The 15,914-nt window shown below is 46.7% G+C and overlaps 7 protein-coding genes across 7 annotated transcripts; 3 read left to right on the forward strand and 4 right to left on the reverse strand.

The window, feature by feature from the left end:
- Nucleotides 1-165: 165 nt before the first annotated feature.
- Nucleotides 166-1,867, forward strand: EYB26_009109 (uncharacterized protein; the record flags this gene model as incomplete). The annotated part of the gene is made up of 4 exons (XM_054268360.1): nucleotides 166-493; nucleotides 552-1,020; nucleotides 1,070-1,130; nucleotides 1,184-1,867. 4 exons carry the CDS (start codon nucleotides 166-168, stop codon nucleotides 1,865-1,867), a joined length of 1,542 nt encoding a protein of 513 aa, XP_054124335.1.
- Nucleotides 1,868-2,301: 434 nt separating this feature from the next.
- Nucleotides 2,302-3,084, forward strand: EYB26_009110 (uncharacterized protein; the record flags this gene model as incomplete). The annotated part of the gene is made up of 2 exons (XM_054268361.1): nucleotides 2,302-2,403; nucleotides 2,458-3,084. 2 exons carry the CDS (start codon nucleotides 2,302-2,304, stop codon nucleotides 3,082-3,084), a joined length of 729 nt encoding a protein of 242 aa, XP_054124336.1.
- Nucleotides 3,085-3,174: 90 nt separating this feature from the next.
- EYB26_009111 (uncharacterized protein) lies at nucleotides 3,175-4,800 on the reverse strand (the record flags this gene model as incomplete). Its single annotated transcript, XM_054268362.1, has 2 exons — nucleotides 3,175-3,768; nucleotides 3,826-4,800. 2 exons carry the CDS (start codon nucleotides 4,798-4,800, stop codon nucleotides 3,175-3,177), a joined length of 1,569 nt encoding a protein of 522 aa, XP_054124337.1.
- A 426-nt stretch (nucleotides 4,801-5,226) lies between these two features.
- Nucleotides 5,227-6,618, forward strand: EYB26_009112 (uncharacterized protein; the record flags this gene model as incomplete). The annotated part of the gene is made up of 3 exons (XM_054268363.1): nucleotides 5,227-5,332; nucleotides 5,397-5,566; nucleotides 5,626-6,618. The coding sequence occupies 3 exons, from the start codon at nucleotides 5,227-5,229 to the stop codon at nucleotides 6,616-6,618; spliced, it is 1,269 nt and encodes a 422-aa protein (XP_054124338.1).
- A 79-nt stretch (nucleotides 6,619-6,697) lies between these two features.
- EYB26_009113 (uncharacterized protein) lies at nucleotides 6,698-8,081 on the reverse strand (the record flags this gene model as incomplete). Its single annotated transcript, XM_054268364.1, has 9 exons — nucleotides 6,698-6,755; nucleotides 6,819-6,968; nucleotides 7,023-7,058; nucleotides 7,118-7,375; nucleotides 7,436-7,583; nucleotides 7,657-7,788; nucleotides 7,849-7,869; nucleotides 7,935-7,989; nucleotides 8,043-8,081. 9 exons carry the CDS (start codon nucleotides 8,079-8,081, stop codon nucleotides 6,698-6,700), a joined length of 897 nt encoding a protein of 298 aa, XP_054124339.1.
- Nucleotides 8,082-9,165: 1,084 nt separating this feature from the next.
- EYB26_009114 (uncharacterized protein) lies at nucleotides 9,166-10,824 on the reverse strand (the record flags this gene model as incomplete). The annotated part of the gene is made up of 4 exons (XM_054268365.1): nucleotides 9,166-9,954; nucleotides 10,005-10,601; nucleotides 10,655-10,721; nucleotides 10,781-10,824. 4 exons carry the CDS (start codon nucleotides 10,822-10,824, stop codon nucleotides 9,166-9,168), a joined length of 1,497 nt encoding a protein of 498 aa, XP_054124340.1.
- An 899-nt stretch (nucleotides 10,825-11,723) lies between these two features.
- Nucleotides 11,724-15,881, reverse strand: EYB26_009115 (uncharacterized protein; the record flags this gene model as incomplete). The annotated part of the gene is made up of 14 exons (XM_054268366.1): nucleotides 11,724-11,775; nucleotides 11,830-11,927; nucleotides 11,983-12,031; nucleotides 12,082-12,224; nucleotides 12,282-12,440; nucleotides 12,502-12,604; nucleotides 12,658-13,314; nucleotides 13,368-13,633; nucleotides 13,692-13,785; nucleotides 13,834-14,393; nucleotides 14,454-14,681; nucleotides 14,738-15,257; nucleotides 15,315-15,742; nucleotides 15,807-15,881. The coding sequence occupies 14 exons, from the start codon at nucleotides 15,879-15,881 to the stop codon at nucleotides 11,724-11,726; spliced, it is 3,432 nt and encodes a 1,143-aa protein (XP_054124341.1).
- Nucleotides 15,882-15,914: the final 33 nt, after the last annotated feature.

Below are 15,914 nucleotides of genomic sequence, written 5' to 3' on the forward strand. Positions count from 1 at the left end.
GTCTCGCTGCCAACGCTGGATACGTCACAATACTCACAAGCGCGTCTCCTCCACGGATAACAAGGGCCGACTACTTCTTACATCTTGTACTTTCTTTGCATAGTCTCTCTGTGATTGCCGGCTCATCCCTGGCTAATCATAGAATGAGTATTACAAATGTCAAACATGACTGACGGGAGGCTTTCCGCGGCCGCTGTTCGCCCGGCAGAGCAATTCGCTCTTCCCCGCGACCGATCAAATTCATTCGAGAAATTCAGGCCCTCCGACGTTCGCCCTTCAGAACCATGGCTTGATGAAGCCAAAGATACCAAACACCACATTCGAGACGACGCTAACGAAGATAACGACGAGAAGAAGTACGACAAGGACGAACACTATGAGGATGAAGATGAAGAGCCGGTTGACCCTTCAGTCAGGGAGGACATGAAGAGACTGGAGGACACCTTTACAGGAATATCGAAAAGATTTCGTCTAATCAATCGAATCGGTGAAGGTACTAGCCTACAGAACGCTTCATTCTCTCCCTGCGCTAACACGGAGATCTCTTCTAGGAACGTTTTCAACCGTGTACAAAGCAGAGGATATACTGTATGATCATTACCAGAACGACTGGAACTCCGAGGATGAGCTAGACGAGAAGGACTGGAAAATTCCACCCCCTAAGAAACGCCGTCTTGGTGACAACGTCACGGAAAACTTATCGAGCAATGGCAAGAAGAAAAAGAAACCACGATACGTTGCGCTGAAAAAGATATACGTGACGAGCAGTCCGCTTCGAATCCAAAACGAATTGGAACTGCTACATGATCTACGAGGAAGCACGTCTGTCTGTCCGCTCATTACGGCTTTCAGACATCAAGATCAAGTTGTAGCAGTTCTCCCTTATTTTCCTCATACCGACTTTCGGATTCAATATAGGACGTTCATGGTACGCGACATGCGCCATTACTTCCAGTCGTTGTTTACGGCATTGGCTTTTGTTCATAAGCATGGCATCTTGCATCGCGACATAAAACCTACGTGAGTGCAACGGCCTTTGATTGTTTCCGTATGTACTAATGCCGCGTAGTAACTTTCTGTATAATCCCGAGCTGCGACGGGGAGTCTTGGTGGACTTTGGTCTAGCTGAGGTATGAAAATTGGTGCCCCATGCAGAAAAGTAAGATGTCCTAACTTTCTGCAGCGTCAAGGATCCGACTATACTGGACCATGCTTGTGCACCAATCCTGCACAAGTGCGACAGATGAGATTACAATCCAGCTACTACACAAACCAGCCTGCACATCAACAAAATGGCTATCCCAAAAACGACCCTCGGCCTGCTCGACGAGCAAATCGAGCCGGGACGCGTGGGTTTCGAGCTCCAGAAGTCTTGTTCAAGTGCACATCACAAACCACCAAGATAGATATGTGGTCAGCCGGGGTGATTCTACTCACACTACTGGGCCGTCGATTCCCATTCTTCAACTCTGCCGATGATGTCGAGGCCCTGATTGAGATGGCAAGCATATTCGGCGTCCGACGCATGAAATATGCCGCATCGCTACATGGACAGATTTTCGAGACCAACATTCCTACAATAGGCGAAAAGGGATATGGTTGGGAGAAACTAGTAATTTGGTCCAGCTGCGTGGAGGATTTGACCGAGAGTGAGCAGCAGGGAATCAGACTGCTTTCGGGGTTGATGGAACTGAATCCTAATAAACGACTCAGTGCCAAAGAGGCATTGCAGCATGAATTTTTCACAAACCCTGTTGAACATGACGTTGAATGGGGCGGCGAGCTCTTGGACGAGGAAGAGGGCGAATCTACGGCGGAGCAACAACCTCAGGAGGATGCCAAGGATGAGGTTGATATGCTCAAATAGGCTTCTATCTACTCATAAATATGAGTATCAATATTTCTCGCCAATGGCAATGTTCTCCGTGAATTTTCCTCATTACTTAATGTAAACGTGTGCTTGAAGTCATTATTGCCACAGCTCTCCCAGTTCCGCTCTTATCTTATCCAGACATCCCCACCTTCATCTTTATTTCTCGACATCAACGTCTTTTGTTCTCAGGCAGATACAAAACACAGATGAGAATATTGTATCTGATGATCTACAGCTTCTGAATCTATAACCGGCTGAATTACAGCTAGTCAACTACCTATCCACTCTGTTTCATATCATAGTTATCCTTAGCTCTAGACTTCGTATCGAAGCTCCTCGAGCTATCTAAACAGCTCCATCTCAAAACTTCTTTCCTACTTACTACCATCACAGTGGCTTTCGGTCGCTTCTTCAAACGAGCCTTCAGTATGGCCTGGTTCTGTTCCGGGACAACCAACACCGAGCTGATCGAGAACCTGTGGGGTGCAGGTCTCATCAAGGATAAGAGGGTGAAGAAGGCCATGCTTGGTGTTAGCATCCCTTTCCATTCTCCAATCACGCAGAATGACTGATATGACATGAAGGTTGACCGAGACCACTACGCCCCCTCAAGCCCCTACTCCGACTCCCCGCAACCCATCGGCTACGGCGCAACCATCTCAGCACCACACATGCACGCCCATGCCTGCGAATATCTAATTGACTTCCTGCGTCCGGGTTCGCGCGTTCTAGACATAGGCTCCGGATCGGGTTATTTGACGCACGTAATCGCAAACTTAATAACAGACCCATCCTCGCCGCCCACAGACGCAGATGGGCATGTAATCGGCATTGAACATATTCAAGAGCTTGTCGACCTCTCACGAGACAATATGAATAAATCCGAAGATGGACGCAACTTCTTGAGTTCGGGCAAAGTGCAGTTCCTCTGCGAAGACGGAAGAAAGGGGTGGCCACAGGGAGGGCCCTATGATGCGATTCATGTAGGTGCTGCGGCGGTGGAGCTTCATGCTACCCTCGTGGATCAGTTGCAGGCTCCCGGTAGAATGTTTATTCCTGTTGAGTCCGAGTCTAGAGAAGGCGGGTTGAGACAGGTGGGTATGGGTACTGGGCAGTATATTTGGGTGGTGGATAAGAAGGCTGATGGGACAGTAGTGAAGGAGAAGGTTTTTGCGGTTAGTTATGTGCCTTTGACTGATGCGCCGAAGTAAAGTAGTTGGCTCCTAGGAGTTAAAAATCAGAACATTTTTTTCTGGAAAAGTAATATTGAATTATCTTGGCAATAAAATACATGGAGTAATCTAGAATGGGAATCCGCCTGGAAAGCCGTTGAACTTGAATTGAGCTCCTCCTCCACCGCCACCTTGTTGAAAGAAGAATTGCTGGCCACCACCCCCTCGTCCTCCGGCAAACGGGTGTCCCTGGAAAGGGCCTCCTCGCCCGGACTCGGGATCGTTAGGATCATCACCATTATCAAACCGAGCCCTCAACTCTGGATCCGAAAGGACTTCATAAGCTTCATTAATGGAAGCCATCTTCGTCTCCGCATCCTCCTTGGATACTCCCTGCGACATGGCCTTGTCCGGATGGTGGATTTTAGTGAGCTGTCGATATGCTCGTTTGATTGTTCGATCGTCTGCGTCACGGCTGACTCCGAGGATTTTGTAATAATCCTTTTGTTTGGATCGTTTGAGAAGAACTTGGGCCTTTTGGAGAAGTTCTTGGACTTCTCGGGAGCTTTGGTGGTGTTCCTTAGCTGTTGTGAGTGTGTTAATGGCACGCTCAAACTCGTCTTCGTCGATATAAGTTTGAGCTTGATATAGGAGGCCGTGCAAGGAGTGTGGTTTGAGTTGTAGAATATCGGCACAGTAGGTCTTTGCTTTTTTCGAGTTCATCTGCGTTGCATCCGTTAGTTTAAATCCATTCCAATCACCTCGAAATAGTGCACCTACAGCTCGGTATATTTCGCAGGTCACCTCAATAAGAGATGCATACAGCTCATTGGGAGCGTTGGGATGAATATATCCCGCCTCCCGTGCTTCTTTGACATCTTCCTTAACATCATCGATCATACCACTCTCGTCCTTGGTCCCAACCAAAATATTGATCGCATTGGTAAACTTTCGTTTCTCCTTGAACTCTTGCAGCTTATTCAAACTCTTGACGTATTGCTTCTCCTTGCGGAACAGTCGACTACACAACTTCGAGTCTGGATCTGAATGAAGACATTTCCGGATCTGTGCAATGGCTCGTTCATAGTCGCCCAAAGAATAGAACAATGTCGACGATATTTGTAAATGTGGTTCGACAGACCCCGGGGAAATTTGTAGTATGTGTGCTAAATCACCTAGAGCTTCCTGGATATCACCTTTCTCAAACCGACAATGTGAACGTAACCGTCGAAGATTAAGTGCCACACTGGCCTTCATAATAGCCACACTAGACTGTGAAACACACGTTTCCCAATCCCCCTTGGCCTCTGCCTGTTCGGCTGCTTTCTCTGCTGTCTGCGCCTCATCAAGCTCCACATATTCTGGCGAAGATTTCTTGCCAGCCTTGACAAGATCCTCTTTAGCGCCAGTCCAATCCGCACTTCTGCCCTTGATTCTGGATCGTTGTAGTAAAGCGCCGTCAAAGTCCGGTTTGAGTTCGAGAACTCGGTTAAAATCATCGATGGCTTGTGTATCTCTGCCTAGAGAAAGGTATGTAGCGCCTCGTTGGAATATGGTCAAGTAGTTGGTAGGATCCCTAGCGACGGCCGCATCGAAGTAAGCCAAAGCATCACGAGGAGAGCCAGTGGCGAGATGTGATTTTGCAGAGGATATGAGCGAGGCAACAGGCAAATCAGCAGGGATATCTGCTTGGAGTGAGGAGCCGACACCGGCGCAGGCCAGTAAAACGGCGAACTCTTTGGTGGGTAGGCGCATCTTGTATATTCTATCTGTGTAGTGGGAAAGAGAATTAATGTACTATGTCAGAGGTGTCTGTCGTCTGAGTGGCGATCAATCGGACCTCGTGAGGGCCTTATTCACATCATCACCGTCTTTTCTTGCGGTATGAAAGAGTGTAGTTGGAGTAGGCGCAAAGGACAAGTTGTTTGTTTGAGAGATAAGTTGCAAGAGTGACTGTCTGTCTGGCCTTTACGCATTGGGTATTTGATACGTGTAATTATCTGTATGGAACAAGCATGATCCCGTATTACCTGCGTATTAATGACTCGTAATTATCACGTGGGACAGCGCCTAATTGGTGGATCTATTTTTATTATTCATGAACATTAAAGCATCACTTTATCTTCCAACTGATAGCTCGCAGCTCAACTTCTTCGCGGGAAACTGTTCAATGGCTACAGCATGTTTCTCAAAAACATCTCGATATGCACAAGACGTTTGAGGAATACAAGAGTGCTCCTAGGAGAGCAATCTCGCTTACTACTGCAAAAGAGATTCCAATCGTCCGGTATTTATCTTGACTGTTACACATTTCAAGCTAAACGGTGTTGACAATTTTATTACGAAAGCAGTCACATCTGAACTATCGGCTGCACTCCTTAGCCGAGCTCGATCAATCGCAAAAGAACATGAGAAACTTCGCGATGTCCTCGGAGAAAACTTCGACACCAAAGTCGCCAAACGATTGGGTGAACTTGCACCCGTCGCTCAAGCCGTAAAGGATTGGGACAAAACACATGAAGTGGGTTACAACAGAGAAGAACCATAAGACATAGCTGACATCTGTTTTCCGATACGCAGACCATTACAGAACTAAACTCCCTAATTAGCGACCCTGAAACTGACTCCGAACTGAGATCCCTCGCTCTCGAAGACCTGGATCAAACCCAAACACAACTCCCAATCGTATCCGACAAGCTCAAATCTGCGCTGATCCCGCGACATCCCTTCGCAGCGTTACCATGTCTTTTGGAAATTCGACCTGGCGCAGGTGGCGATGAAGCTGGACTTTTTGCCTATGAATTGCTGAGGATGTATCAGAATTTCTGTTCACGGAAAGGATTGCGCACGTCGATCGTGAAGCAGGATATGGAAGAAGCGATATCAAACGACCGTCTAAGCGAGGCTGTCGTCGAAATCGAGACACCCGGTAGTTACGATATCCTTCGGACGGAAATTGGTGTCCACAGAGTCCAAAGAGTGCCCGCCACAGAGGCCAAAGGCCGCACACATACCAGCGCAGTCAGCGTGATGATTTTACCTAATTTCCCAGAATCCGGCGCAAACGAAGAAAACCTAAACTTCGAAGATCCGAATAGCGATTACTACGTGAATCCGCAGGAAGTCAAGTCGGAGAAGATGCGCGCCAGCGGCGCTGGCGGTCAACACGTCAATAAGACCGAGTCCGCAATCCGACTCACACATATCCCCACAGGTCTTACCGTGTCTATGCAAGACTCTCGATCTCAACACGCCAACCGCAAAAAGGCATGGCAATTACTTCGTGCGAAACTCGCCGAACGAAGACGCGAAGCTCGCGAGGAAGAAATGGTCAAATTGCGTCGAGGCGCCATGGGCGGCGTCGCGAAAATGGGTCGAGGAGATAAAGTGCGCACGTATAATTTCAGTCAGAGTCGATGTACAGATCATCGCAGTGGGATTACAGTGCATGATTTGGATAGTGTGTTAGATGGGGGGCATGGGTTAGAGACTGTTATGGATAGTGTGCGGACATGGCTTGTTGATCGGGATGTGCAGATGATGATGCTGGAGGAGGAGAATGCTTCTTCTTAGGCTCAAATTATGATGCTACGTGTTTGTATATTAGATGTACAATATTGTATACTACCCATATCATTTGCGGTAACTGATATTAAATGTATTTTCGTTCTGGGTCCAATGTATCCATCCCGTCCATCATTTTCTCGTACCTTGAACACACAAATGTCAGTATAAGATCAATGACCAAGAGAGCATATGACAAAGGGACGAACATAGTAAACACAATTCCACCACTCATAATCAATCGCGCAAGACGAGGTAACGCTCCAGACCAAAGGGTTAAGACACCCTCATTCTTGACGATTTGCGCAAAGCATGCGATACTGTTTTTGTAGTTCTTCCTGGCCTCCAGAGATTGCATCCTTCCCTTCGAGTCAGTAAAAGCAGGAAGCTAAGCATGTATATCAATGACATACCTCGTCTTCACCGTATCAAGTGGTTGAGTCACATATCTGCCCATCAAAAACATAAGTAATCCACCTCAATCCTTTTCAACCCTGATCTTACTCACACAGTAATAATCCCCGCAACACCACCAATCGCGAAAGTACTCAAAACACCCAATTTCTCTCCCGGCGCAGCATACCCTTGCACAAACTGTTTTATAGTCGTATAACTCGAGAACCGCACCGCTGAGTTCGCGGCTTGTCGTGCTGTGGTGGGCACCAGCCCTTGAAAGAAACCTCTTATTCCGCGCTCTTGGGCGATAATTTTGCTACCTTGTAGGAAGCCTCGCATGCGTGGGTTTGCGGATTTGCGGTCGTCGATCCTGCCCCAAGAATATTAGATCTATGTTTCAGCGGAAGTGGTGGGTATGTGTCTATCTCACAGTTGGGTCTTGATACTCTCAAACGGCGTCACAGCGAGAATCGATTCCGTAAATCCCGCTCCAAAACCTGCAATGACAGTCCTAGGCCCTGATATGTTCCCATTCTCATCTTGAAGTAGTGCTTTGAACTTATCGAATGCGACGAAGCCTGCATCACTCGGTAAGCATCACACCATCTGTCTCGAATCGAAAGACAGCCACCGGGAGGGGAAAGGGCGTACGAATTCCAGCCTTCAAGGAATTCCCAATCATCAGTGTCGTACAACCAGCGTACCACTGCGCACCAAACGGTGGCCAGGGAAGTTTTCCGGCATCAGGTAATCGTCGATTGAGTTGGGATCGTGTTTTGGCAACTAATTCCCGAGTTGTTAGAGTTCCGTTCGGTTGAATCAGATTGGGAGGGGAAAGCGCACATTCGGCAGGGTATGTTATAGCTATACAAATAATTGAAGGTGTTAGTCCAGAGTGCTACTCAAGGAATAGTGAGAGGGAGTTATACCAATTTCAACGGCTCCAGCTGTAGCACCCGCTATGATGGAGCGGAGACTACTCGGCTATATACCACGAGGTTAGCATTGTTCTGGAGATGTGCCATTGTAGTGAATACCTTTGGCCGCTGGTCTTGATCTTTTGTTGTGGAAGCCATTGCTCAATTGAAGAGCAGGGGAAATGGCGAGATCTGATCAGTTGTGAGTTCTAAATAAACTTGGTGAGGTTAGCCTAAAGATTTTGTTCCGCAGTCGGAGACAAAATCGAACTACGTAATTAGCAGGCTGTCACATGCTGCTATACAACTACAACTACAAGAAGAATGAAAGAAATTTGGAGGGAACTTGTCATTTCTAGATCTCTTTGCTAAATCCACAGTAAGGTAAACCTAGACTCCTCCTATTTTATGTTTTTTTTTTCTTGCATATGGGTGATGTGGGTATTGAAGGGTATTGAAGGGAGTGGGTAATGTTAGAGGAAAGAAAAGTTGGTTTGATGTAGTCGGTCGTTCAAGGCTATATTCTCGTGAAAGATCGAAAGTCGAACTGACTCGAGAGTAATGAACTGCCGTGTCGGATAGCGGTAACAATGGGAAAAGGAACGAGATGGTCCGAGTATCTGCTAGCGAAATATTCGACCAATGCAACAATTCGATGAGTCACAGATCTGAAGTGGAACGCTTTCATGGAAGAAAAGCTCCAAGAGATCAGACACGATGTGATGAGATGCAGACTCACAGGAAGGTAAAAGGTAAAGGTGAAATAAAATATGCGATGACAATGCGATAAACCCAGACCTAGAGGTCAAGCCTGGTTGACGAATCAAAACGCTCCTCCTGCGAAAATATTCATTCAACCTCGTGTTCCAGAACAAAACAACGCCTAGAAACACCTGGCTAGAGATAACCACGGCCTCAAGCCCATGACCGTTGACCTAAACACCATCACCGAACGAAGGAGATAAAAAGAACACGAGCAAATAACAGCTTTCAAAAGATGAATGATGATATCCGAACACCTAAGGTCCGAATCGTTTCGCAGCCGAAAGTATCGAACAAAATGAGGTGTGCAGATTGAAACATCTAGACATATGGTACAGACACGGTAACGGAGAAACGTAACTCATCATGTAACGGCCATAACAACTTCAACGTAAATGTTCTCTATAGGCCGCAATCAGCCTATAATTGGCATCTGATACGCGAGAACAACCGAATCAGAAACACCTAATAAACGTGTCGATTAAGAAGCAGGGGTTGGTTGCGGTTTGCCGCCGTCATGACCGTGAGGATTCTGATATCCACCTCGGCGCTGACCTTGGCCGCCCCGGCCCCGGTAACCTCCTCGTCCACGACCTGCGTTGTTATTGTAGCGGCCACCGGGGTGATGGTTGCCCTGGCGGTATCCTTGCTGCTCACGCTGTTGAGTCTCGTCAGGCTGAGGTGCAGAAGCGATAGGGCGAGGAATGGTATCCGGTGAGTCGTAGACGTAAAGCTTCTTGTCAATAGATTGAGGGATCGGCTGAATTTCAGTGCCTAGCTCCTGCTCGATCTTGTAAAGGTTGAATCGATCATCCCAGTTGATCAAGTTGATTGCCAAACCCAAATGTCCAAAACGTCCAGAACGACCAATACGATGGAGATAAGTCTCGGCGTTCTTGGGGAAATCAAAGTTGATCACAACATTGACTGCCTGAATATCGATACCACGAGTCAACAAGTCGGAGCACACCAGGTTACGGCAAACTCCGTTACGGAAGTCATGGAAAACACGGTTTCGGTTGTGCTGAAGCATTCGTGCATGGGAGTAGAAACAAGAATATCCGAGTTCGGTGATCTTCTTGGCCAACAACTCTACACGGTTTGTGGAGTTGCAGAAGATGATGGACTGGTTGATTTGGAGTTTCGAGAAAAGTGTGTTGAGACAGTGGACCTTTTGCTTTTCTTCAACAAAGGCATAGTATTGCGTAATACCACGGAGGGTAAGTTCGTCCATCAGGTTGATTTCATAAGGGTTACGCATGTGCTTGTCCTGTAATTACTGTTAGAACGCCCGGAGTACAAAACTCAACAAGAACAAACCTTGAAAGACTTGACAATCATAGGGAACGTGGCACTGAACAGCATGACCTGGCGATCCTTGGGGTGAAACGAAAGGAGCTGTTCAATGACTGGCGTAAATTCGGGGGAAAGAAGCTTATCGGCTTCATCCATAACAAAGGTAGGGCATTCCGACAAGTCAGCGACACCTTTGCTTGCCAAATCAAGAACACGACCAGGTGTTCCAACGATGATGTGCACGGTATCGTTCAAACGAATGATATCGTCCATTAACCCAGTACCACCAGTAGTGACCATAACGTTGATGCCAAGATGTTTACCTAGAGTCTTGCAAACCTGTGAAGTTTGGAGGGCGAGTTCTCGAGTGGGGACGAGAATGAGAGCTTGTGTCTTTGTGCTCTTTGGGTTTATGCGTTCGAGAGTAGGGATGATGAATGCTGCCGTCTTTCCAGTACCGTTCTTTGCTCGCGCAAGGATATCGCGACCCGTCAACGCCACAGGTATCGTCTCTTCCTGAATGGGAGATGGCTTCTCAAAGCCAGCCTCGAAAATCCCCATCATCAACTCCCGCTTGATATAAAAATCTTCAAATTCAAGGCCTTTCGTCGCGGTAACATCCTGTTCGAGTCAGCGCCTTTTTTCTTTGGTGTCAAGACATCCAATAAGCGAACCTCAGTCTGTGTTCGGTTGTCCTTTGCGGGGATCTTCAACTTGTCTTTCCATGATCCGTCCGTTTCCCTATAAAATGCTAGTTGAGCAGGAGTAATAAATCAAGTAGCAGGCAGTCCATGTCATACCCTAGTTTGGTATTGTTAAGTTGTGATGTAACGGCGTCAACCATTGTGAAAGTGATAGTGGTGGTTACGAGTGAGAAGGGTTTCGTAGAATCAAGTAATGTCGTAGCGGCGAGTCGGCGAGACTCTGAGTGTCTTCAATAGACAGACTATGAGGTGGGAGTAAAAGAGATTCTGTGTTGTGTCGTAGGCGTCAGCTTGACAAGATTCGTTAAAGACGCACGACGTCAACGAGTGGTGAGGGGTCAAACACTCACGTTAAAATCAAGACAAGTATGACAGCGAGATCAAAGTCGCAATAACTCGAATATTGCAAATTATCGAGTAAAGAGTCTTGTTTAAATAGTAAAGGAGTTTGACTTGACAGGGTGTAGTTGTGATGCACAAGTCCTCGAAGGGTTCGGCAAAAAAGAGGACTATGGAGGTGGTGTGCGCAATCAAGTCTATAGTTTTTCGTTTGCTAGATTTCTTTCTGGAATATCTTGAATCGACGTTGGTAGATTCGTAATTTTTTCACGGTTCAATTTTTCACTTTCAGGTTGATCTGTTTGGTGAGCACGAAAGATGATGAGGGAAGACTCAGGGAAAAAGTGAGGTTCTTGTCAGGGAGAATTCACAAATGGAAGACAGAAAGAAGAAGGGATTATTGGGGAAAGCTCGAGGACCGAAATTCACCAATCAGCAGCGGCCGTTGCTGGGCGGAGAGACGGCCCTTGCCATTTTGGGATTAATACCTTTCTTTTACCCTTATTGATGTCGATAGACTCGATACGACAGACGAACATATGATTTTAGGTAGTCGTGCTTATGCATTCGATCAGACATTGAATACAGGCTTCGGTAATGAATAGCGGTAACGCTGATTCAGTTTCTTCATTCAAGATATGTACAATCCCAGCGACAATGTCGCCCTGGCCCGATTAAGGATAACATCGAAATCGTTCAATCAAGACGCACGAAACGTCAATGTACTCTGTCCTCTCTCCGGCTCTGCGAGTCTTTTCATGATTGTTAGCATGTATCAAGGAAGGCAACAAGGAAGAAGAACATACTCTTTGACTCGGACGTCTGGAGCAAGACTGATATCTGACCTTGATCCAGGAGTGATGAGAATAAACTGACGACCAATCGATCTCCTTGCAGCCAACATCTAGAGTAGATAATCAGCAACGTATTCTCCGGATAGATATTGCGATCAAACTTACCAGCATATCGATGGACGATTTCCGGTTGATGTGGTCCATGTAGACATCGCTGGGCAGCGTTAGCAACAGTCATTCACTCCGAAACTTCCATGCACTTACAACTCATCAAGGCAGCGGATTGGCGATCCCATGGCTTCCCAAAGTGACAACAAAAGACAAATCTGAGAGAAAGATTTCTCGCCACCGGACAACGTTTTTGTGCCACGGCCTCCTGCGTTATTCTTGGTGATATCAGGTTCGACCTATAACACACTGGTTAGAGAAATCGAGAAAAGAAAAAAGATGATGGAGATGCCTACCTGAAGATCCAACAGCTTAGCCTCGTGATCCATGAGAAGTCGGCCACGGAAGCTTCTTTCACTGAGCAAATATGTGAACTGGGCTTTGGCACGAGACGAGATATGAGCTCGAAACACCTTCCATCGCTCACGACGGTAGTTGATTGATCGTTTGAGTTCCTATCATTCATTAACAATCAGTATAGTTAGTGTGGAAGGTCCCGAGAAAGCGGTATCCTACCTTTTCCAGTCGTTCGGTGCTCTGGTACGATGTCTCGGCTGCTTTAACGGCTTTGCTTGCATTGAGCAAGTCCCCGGCTATCTCCTCTCGTGTAGCGCCCATCCTGGTAATCAAATTAGAATACGTCAAGAATATTGACTAGAGATACAAACTCACTGCTGATCATAACGATCCAAGTCTTTAGAAAGCTTTTCCAACTTCTTGTCAAGACTATCAGCGGTCTCGCCTTCATCAACAGGAACCCGAGGCGATACAAGGCTGGCCTGCTCAATGTAATTAGTTACACGAGTATTCATCTCTTCTTTGTTCCCAATCCTCGCGTCGCGTTCTTGTTTCAAATCGGTGACGCGTTCATATGCATGGTTTTTCTCATTCAATACTGCTCGTCTCTGAGTCTCAACTTTAAGGCGTTCACTTTCCGCAATGGCCACATTATCCTCGAGGGGTTTAATCTCAGCGTCCTTCGCAGAGATAGCCTTTCTTTGCTTCAGCAATTTCTCTCTCATGCTGTCAAGCGCAGCCTTGGCATCATCCAGAGAATTGACGGCCAACTTTTGCTCTCCCTCTCTCTCTTTGAGAGTGTTTTGTAGCGTCTCTAACTTCCCATCGACCACTTGGTCTTTTTCAAGGGCATCTTCAAGTGCATCGGCTGCATCTGAAAGTCGCTGTTGTTCGATTCTCAGCTCATTTTCCTTCGTTTTGTGTTCTGTCAGTGCAAGCATGCGTCGTTGCAATTCGGCTTGGGAGGCTGTATATTTTGATTGCAGTTCGTTCAATTCCCTCTTAAGCGCTTGTATGTGGTCTTGTTGAAATCTATACTAGTGTCAGATGCGGTTTTCAAATTGAAGCATAAATGGGGAGCATACTTGATTTGCGAATCAATGTCCGACTTCATACGCGGCCGCCCGACATAAGGAGCAATAGGAGCTTGACTAGGCTCCCCAGTGCGACCATAAGATAGAGTAACACCTCGACGTCGATCTCTTGCGTCAATACACAAGCAACGTCTAACATTTCTCACACGGCCGCCTTCGAACAAAATCTTAGACGCCTCTTCTACGTTCTCAATCAACACTATCTGCTCAATTGCATGGTTGATGATCAGCTGCCGACGAACGATATCTTCATCAATCTAGATAGAGTAAGCGTCAAATGTGTCAAATCAAACGCAATAACATCACATAAATTACCTCGAGGACGCTTAATATAGTATCAAACCGCTTGTCTGGCTCGTTTGCTGTTGTATCAATAGCACCGTTGCTTCCGATGAGAATGGGCATAACACTAGTAGGGATTAGATATGTTTAATGGCCAGAAAATAATGAGTCATACCAGTTTAGTCTTTGCATGATCTGCATGAGTATATTCATATCCTTTTTCGAAGTGACGATAAAACTGTTGAGCGTGTTGTTCAAGGACTGCTCTATAACTGCAGACCACTCTGGTTTCTTGAGTCTGACATGATTACCCACCGGTCCAACTGGACGCTGGTTGAAAGACTTCTCACGAGCAATCGCATTCAAAAGCTGTGGCATCTTCTCAGAGAAACCAGAGAGGGCCTGCCCACGATCTTTAGACAGTGACCTAAGCAAAGTTTCCGCTTGGTCGATTTCTCGCTTCTGTTTCTGAATGGGCGCAGTGACCTGCTTCACGATCTGATCGGCATCGCGAACTGCGTCCTGCAGGTCTTTGAAACCGCCTTGATGTTGGTTCAGTTTCTCTTCGGCTTCATCGGCTTCAGCTCTTCGATGTGCGAGTTCTTCTTGTCTCCGAGCAATGTCACCACCGGCAATATCTGCAAGGCGTTTATTCTCATCAGCGATCTGCTGTTTGAGAGCCTCTATCGCCGAATTAAGACTCTTGACCGATTGGTCGATTCGACGTTGTTCGGCCTTCAATGGTTGTCAATGGAATATCACACAAATGAAAAACGGAATGGTGCGCAAACTTACTTTGATATCATGATGTTCGGCCATATCCTGGGCGTTGGCATCTTTCAGTACTTGACTCTCATCTTGAGCCTTACTTAATGCTTCCTTTGTGCTGTTCAAGAGCTCGGTCGCAGTCTCAAGTTCACGCTCAGCTTCTTCATATTTCCTGTCAAAAATAGCAGTGGCCGACTCCGCAGAGGCGATCTGGCCGTCAAGTTTAGCAATCTCCTCTTGGATTCGGTCCCTAATCTGTGTATAGTCAGTTTCAAGCACTCATACAAAACACTCTCATACATTAAACTTACCCTCTCCTGGTTCTCGACTTGTGCCCAAGCCATTTGTGCCCGAAGATTCCGGATCCGTTGCCTGAGGGTATTGCGTTGATCAGAGAGCTCCAATCTGCGCTGCGCCTTTTCCTTGTTCCCTCGAAGTACTTTCAGATCTTCCCTCTGAACCTCAAGCCTCTCTTTCATTTGATCTATATATCCTTCAATCACGCGGTAATCATTATCCAGCTGTTCCAGCTGAACACCCTTCACAAAGAATTTGTACTTTTCCGCGGGACTTGAAGAGCTCAAGAATTGACGAGCCATATCTTGTGAAAGCACATTCATAGGGTTGTCAATTTGCAGGTTGAAGTAATCCGTGATAGCGTCAAGGTCTCCCTTTTTCGTTGAGATGATCTTGCCGGCCTCGCTTTTGATTTTGAAACCGCTCGTTCCGCTCTTGGAGAATGAACGCTCCACGATGATGGATTTGCCATATTCATTGGGCATGTATGCACCGTCGCCCTGGTTCTTGATACGAACGATAATGGTTGCAGACCTATGCTTTGCATGAGCCAACAATCTATGTTTCGGCTAAGACGAAAGTATAACTCACTCTTTCCCCTCCTTAATGAAACTCTTTAAACTCTGCCCTCGATTCGTAACAGACGCCTTCGCACCCAAACACAACGTAAGCGCCGTCAAAATCGCACTCTTTCCACTTCCATTCTTTCCAACAATAAAATTGATAAGAGGTCCCAAATCCACGGAAAAATGTTCATGACACATGAAGTTGAAACAGTCCACACGCTCAATGATTCCATGATCAGCGGGTATATTCGGTTCATCGCCGTGGTGCTTATCATGGATATATTGCGTCTGCTGCTGTTCTAGAGCATCTTCATCCTCCTGGTCGACTTGGGGGGCTTGCCAGGGCACGTAGGATTTTTCTCGGCCTCTTGCATCAGTTTGATGGCTTATTTCGCTTGTGTCGCTGCCGCCGGAGATGGAGATACTGTCGTCGGAGGTACGACGTCTTTTATTCTGGTTTCAAGAATAAACTGTCAGCATTTGTCCTCACAGAAATAAGCAGCGGGTGAGCAATTACGGGAGTCGGGTTGGAGCTGTTGCTGCTCGCATCATCCTCATCAGAGTCATCCTGTGTGCGCTTGTGGGGTGCCATATCTTCCAAGCCCTGGCATATCCTGATGATATC

This window comes from Talaromyces marneffei, chromosome 7, assembly GCF_009556855.1.
Source record: "Talaromyces marneffei chromosome 7, complete sequence".
NCBI lineage: Eukaryota > Fungi > Ascomycota > Eurotiomycetes > Eurotiales > Trichocomaceae > Talaromyces > Talaromyces marneffei.